General features: G+C 42.4%; 1 protein-coding gene across 1 annotated transcript; it reads right to left on the bottom strand.

The window, feature by feature from the left end:
* Window positions 1-2,937: 2,937 nt before the first annotated feature.
* On the bottom strand, window positions 2,938-3,693 carry LOC137618867 (craniofacial development protein 2-like). The gene has a single exon (XM_068349072.1). The coding sequence runs from the start codon at window positions 3,691-3,693 to the stop codon at window positions 2,938-2,940; it is 756 nt and encodes a 251-aa protein (XP_068205173.1).
* Window positions 3,694-5,892: the final 2,199 nt, after the last annotated feature.

Raw genomic sequence — 5,892 nt, forward strand, 5'->3', positions numbered from 1 at the left:
AGTCTCCAAGATTTTGACATATCAGTGACGAAGAGAAGCTAGACTTTCTGTGACGTCCTCAAGCATAAGGCTACCGTGTCAAGAAACATTTCAGCAACTGAAGATCTCGTCAGTTCTCCATTTTTTGTTTTGTTTCTCCATGTTCCAGCCTGTTTCCCACATTTATCAATATCTTGAAGTAGTCTAAGCCATTTGAAGTAATGGAGCTCCAACACTGATACTCTCAGAAGAAAAGTTTGTGAATAAACATGTTGTATTTTTGTTTCTTTTCATATAACTTTTCCATATTTCAATTGCTGTTTTCGAATTATTCTTATTTAAAGACTGAATGAACTTGTAAGAATTCTGAGATAGAAACAGATTGCAGAAGGCTCGACGTCCAGGCTGGCCAAGTTTCCTACGAGGACCTGAGAACGAAACTAATCGGTATTTACCCACTCTTCGTTTCAGCACAGGCACAGAAGGTCCTGGATCTCGCCAGTAAACCCAGGGGTGACATCTCTCCTGTCGAGGCATGGGACGAGTTTACCGGCCTGCCAATGCTTCCCGTTCCTACGTTCCCATCCACAAATATACATATCTGTATACTGTATAGGTGTTCACTCCCTGATACCTGTGCTCCGTTTCCTAAGGGAATGAGCTTGCACACTGCTAGTAGGAATGAAGGGCTTTGCCTTCCTTTTTGCTTCCTGAATGATCCACCAATCTCCCTCTCACTTTCGTAGGAAGAGTGGGAACCGGTGTGTTCCGAGGACTTTCCCTTATTGGGAAGTATTGTAGCATTGGCTAAGGCACTGACTGCTACCTATATGCCTTCTCATTCTAGGGTATTTTCATGCCATAAACTATCCCTCTGGAAAAAAGAATCGTCACTTCCTGCTTTTTCTAATACAAAGCCCGCTAATGGGTTGTTGGGACGAATGGGACCACCATTTTCCCATTATCCTTGATGATTGACTGATTCTCTCTCTCTCTCTCTCTCTCTCTCTCTCTCTCTCTCTCTCTCTCTCTGTTAGGGGAGAGAGCAATGGTGTGTACCAAAGAACTAGTGTACTTGCTGCTCCTTCTCCTGCTCCAGTATTTGGTCTTGTACTGAGGAGAATATTTATCGAAATTCATCACACAGTGAGAATAAACGTCCATTCGCATAACTCTGGGTCTCGTTCCTGGTGCAATGTCCTTGACCGGGCCTGCAGATGTTACTACCTCTGGCAAAGAGGTCATTTTTGAGCGCACACTGAGAACATATCCATTCCGGAAAACGATTCTAGTTAGTTCTTGCCTCATAAGGTAGATGAGAGGTTATTAATTGGATGATAGATGTTTCTTCACAGACCAATCTCCCAGCATGGCTCTGTTGAAGAAACAGAGCTGTACAAAAACTCGGCCCTGGCTCGGAAAGTGTTCCCATATAGTGTAGAGGAGCTCATGTTCCTGCTACCAGTATTTGGTCTAATGGGAGACAGCACACAAGCACTGCTGGTCAAGAACTTGACTTCTGACTTGGTACCCTTCCTGTGCTTTCACATTCCCATAATACTTTTGTGATGCCAAACTACCTTGAAGACATCTTCCAAAGGTGGAGAAAAGATTTTTTATTGTTCTCAGTCTTCAAAGTGAGGAGAGCTCAGGTATATGTCAGCAAGGATCCTCTCCAAACAAGGACAGGAACTTCTGCAATGCTGTTACTTACCTGAGAAACCAGAACGCCCCTGGTCATCTTCTTCTTCTTCTTTCTTCTTTGTCTACATCTTTTCTCACTTCTATGTGGGGTCGATGTTTCTGGTCAGCTTTTTTCCATCTACCTCTGTCCCACACCTCACCAGATGTTAATTCCTTTGATCACAGGTCATCCTTGATACAGTCCACCCACCTTCACTTTGGTCTCCCTCTCCTTCTCGTTCCCTGTACCTCCATTTCCATCACTCTCCTCCCAATATACTGTTCATCCCTTCTCATGACATGACCTGCAGCTTTACTATTTTTCATCCTCTACTGCTTGTTCTACTTCTCTTCTAGTAACTCCAATGTTAACTGTCTCATTTGGGAGTCCATCTTCAAATACTGTTCTTGGGTTCTCCTCATTCAATAGTCCTTCAAAATAAGTTTTGCAACTTCTATTAATTTCACTCTCTTCTGCTAGAACTATACCATTGCTATCTTTCATTTGCCTTATCTGTGTCAGGTCTTTAAAGGCAGCATCTCGGGCCTTAGCAATTCGTAATATTTTCTTCTCTCCTTCTGGTGCTTCCATCTCTTTATAGACTTCATTTAATGTCTCTGCCTTTGCCTTCGCTACTGTTCTTCTTGATTCTTTCTTTGCTTGTTTATATTTTTCTTTATCCTGCTCTTGTGCTGATAGATCTGCCTTCTTCTTGGGTTCTTTTTTGGTTTTTACCCTTTTCTTCAACTCATCATTCCACCACCACGATTCTTCATCATTTGGGGTCTTCTCCCTGATGACTTTCCAAGTACTTCCTCACCGATCCTTAGAATCACTTTACTATTCTCGGTCCACCATTCTTGTACATCCTCATGTAACTTTACTACTTCCAGCACTCTTTCCTTAAACAAGACTCTCAGTTCTTCCTCTTTCAATTTCCATCACTTAAACTTTGGGTCCATTCTCGCCTTTTTACTTCTCCTACAATTCCTTATTCTGCAATCAATTACCACTAACCTTTGTTGCGCTGCTATACTCTCCCCATTTATCACCTTGCAATTTCTAACTTCCTTCAGATGGTCTCTCTTACACAGCAGCAAATCTATCTGGCTCTCCCTGCCACCACTACTGTAAGAAATCAGTCTGATAATCTTCTTCTCAAAGAAGGTGTTGATCATTGCTAGGCCAAAAGCCGATGCAAAATCAATCACTCATTCTCCCCCATCATTTCTCTCACCTACCCCACAATCTCCATGCACTCTATCCCTACCCTACTAATTCCCAAGTGGCCGTTCAGATATCCTTTCCCTTGCGGGAATAATTCCTAGCTCCTGGTCCATTTCCTCCCAGAATGTATCCTTCTCCTCCTCGTAACATCCAGTTTGCGTTGCAAAGGCACACACCACATTGACTATTGTTGCTCCCAATCCTAGTTTTAAACTCAAAATTCTGTCATTTTTCCTAATCACCCCAATCAAATTTTTCTTCAACTCTTTTGATAATATTATTCCTACTCCATTTCTTCCTTCCATATTTGCTCCCCTGTAATATAGTTTACAACCTTCACCTAGTTCTCTTGCGTTATTTCCCTTCCACCCGGTCTCCTGCACACAAATCACTCCAATCTTCCTTTTCTCCATGAGGTCATCAACCAGCTCTCGCCCTTTTCCAGTCATTGTCCCCACATTCAGAGTCGCTACTCTCATCCTCTCCTCAGATATTTTCCTCTGAGCTTGCCTCTTTAACCCAGCCCACCCATGGCTGGGTAGCCCTTGCCGATTTTTCAGAGGCATCGGGCGAGGTCCCAGCGCGTCACTTACGGGGAACGCCCTAGCATTAATTTCATTCTGATTATACTCACTGATCATAGTTGTTTTGGCTAATGTTTCATGGCCGGATGCCTTTCCTGCCGCCAACCCTCCCCATTTACCCGGGCTTGGGACCGGCACAAAGTTGAGGCTGCCTTGCCCCCCTCGGTGACTGGATTCAGAACGCCCCAGGTCATGATCTAGGGAAATAGACACCTGCATGTCAACCTACTGTAAGTCCAGGATATGCTATTTTCATTATGGGTTTATGTGTGTGCATTTTGTGACACCTCTCGAAAAGCCAACGCTGCGACGTCATCATCTTACACAAATGTTCACAAATAAATTTTCACTCCTATGATGGAGATGTGTTTACACTTTGAAGGTACAACCAGGAGAGAAAGATATATCACTTTTGTGTCCGTGACATCATAATGGATAGCTAGACATCAATCTATTCTGGAGCTTGTAGCCTAGAGGTATTGCTACCTCTCTCTCTCTCTCTCTCTCTCTCTCTCTCTCTCTCTCTCTCTCTCTCTCTGTATAAAGCACACTTATAAGCCGAACAATCGAAGCTGACCGTTGAGTGACAGGCTTTCTCTAAATGCTTAGAGGAGGATTCCTCTTCTTTCGACTACTTTCCTTGAATTAGCCTTAAAACAAGCACATCTGAAGTTAAGCAAGATTAAACACGGCGGTCGGATTAGTTTTAGTTTTAAGATCTTTTGGGGGTCGAGGTTAAAGGTTGGGTTCTTATTAAGTGGACTACTACGGCTTACTTATTTTCATTCACTATTCTATTTAGTCCTTCCTAATACCCATTATTTGCATACATTTTATATCATTTTTTGTGTATTAATAGATAAAGTAAATACCGCTGTGCAGATATTTGCATTATACACAGCATCTTTTAAAACAATTCTTATCTTTTGAAGGAAAACAAAAACAGTTTATTTATTTATCCAGTGAACCACTTGAACGAAGAGACTTTGAATACTGTCATATAAGCCAAACAAAGCTTAGCTCCGTCTGACAATCAAGTTTTGTAAGGATTACAAACTCCAGCAGAAATGGCTTCTACATGAGAGAGAGAGAGAGAGAGAGAGAGAGAGAGAGAGAGAGAGAGAGAGAGAGAGAGAGAGAGAGAGAAGAGTTTGTGAATCTCGTAACTAACGTCAACTTAATTGAGCTTTTCTATTTAGTAAATCATACTGATTGCCATTCATTTTAGGCCAATGAATCTGTATATCTTATCTATCTTTCCTCAGCTATGCTATTGATCTAAATTGAAAAGATATAAATAATGCTTTTTTGGTTCTGAATATTCACCAATATACTAGATTCTCCTCAGGTTCTGATGTTGTTGAGGTTTGCTTTGGGTTGTATATCTTGTGTGTTGGCGGTCTTCTTCTACAATACCTATTTACTTTAGTTTTTATGTAACTAATCTCTCGTGTTGAGACTATTGTCTCCGCCTAACAAATTCGACTTTTGTTGATTCCATCAATCTGAAGCTCCGTAGACGAAATTGGAAATATATTACTTCTTGGGGGAGAAAGGGCGGGGGGGGGGGGGGTGGTCCGGGAAGAGGGAAGGGGGGGGGGGCAGCCGCCAACTTAGTGCTGATCATCTTCATTCTATTTTTGTTTGATTAATTATTCGACAAAGATAGATACACGTAACGTCTTTTATGGTATTTAGAAAATACCAGTATTTTACTCTCTCTCTCTCTCTCTCTCTCTCTCTCTCCTCTCTCTCTCTCTCTCTCTCTCTCGCTCTCTCCTCTCTCTCTCTCTCTTCCATTAGTTTAATAAATGAAGTTTGATATCTTGGAAAAAATAAAAATAAAAGTAACTCTCTCTCTCCTCTCTCCTCTCTCTCTCTCTCTCTCTCCTCTCTCTCCTCTCTCCTCTCTCTCCTCTCTCCTCTCTCTCCTCTCTCTCTCTCTCTATTATGTGGCATAAAAGAAACGTGAATGAATGGTTTTATACAATAACTCCATAAGAATTAGAATAAAACTATCATTTTCACAAGAAGAATAGAAGAGGATAATATCACTTCTAAAAGGAATGGAATAGTATCTCCCGCGTACATAAATTCCTGTGGGGGGGGGGGGGGGGGGGGGGGGGGGGGGGGGGGGGGGGGGGGGGGGGGGGGGGGGGGAATAAGGGGGGGTGGGGAGCCAGCGAGCCAACTTAGTGCTGATCATCTTTATTTTATTTTGTTTGATTAATTATTTCGACAACGATAGATACATGTGACGCCCTTTTATGGTATTTAGAAAATACCAAAGAAGATCATGATAGTCCGGGCCCAATATTTTACTCTCTCTCTCTCTCTCCTCTCTCTCTCTCTCTCTCTCTCTCTCTCTCTCTTCTCTCTCTCTCTCTCCCTCTCTCTCTCTCTCTCTCTCTCTCGCTC

This window comes from Palaemon carinicauda, chromosome 25 (genome assembly GCF_036898095.1).
Source record: "Palaemon carinicauda isolate YSFRI2023 chromosome 25, ASM3689809v2, whole genome shotgun sequence".
NCBI lineage: Eukaryota > Metazoa > Arthropoda > Malacostraca > Decapoda > Palaemonidae > Palaemon > Palaemon carinicauda.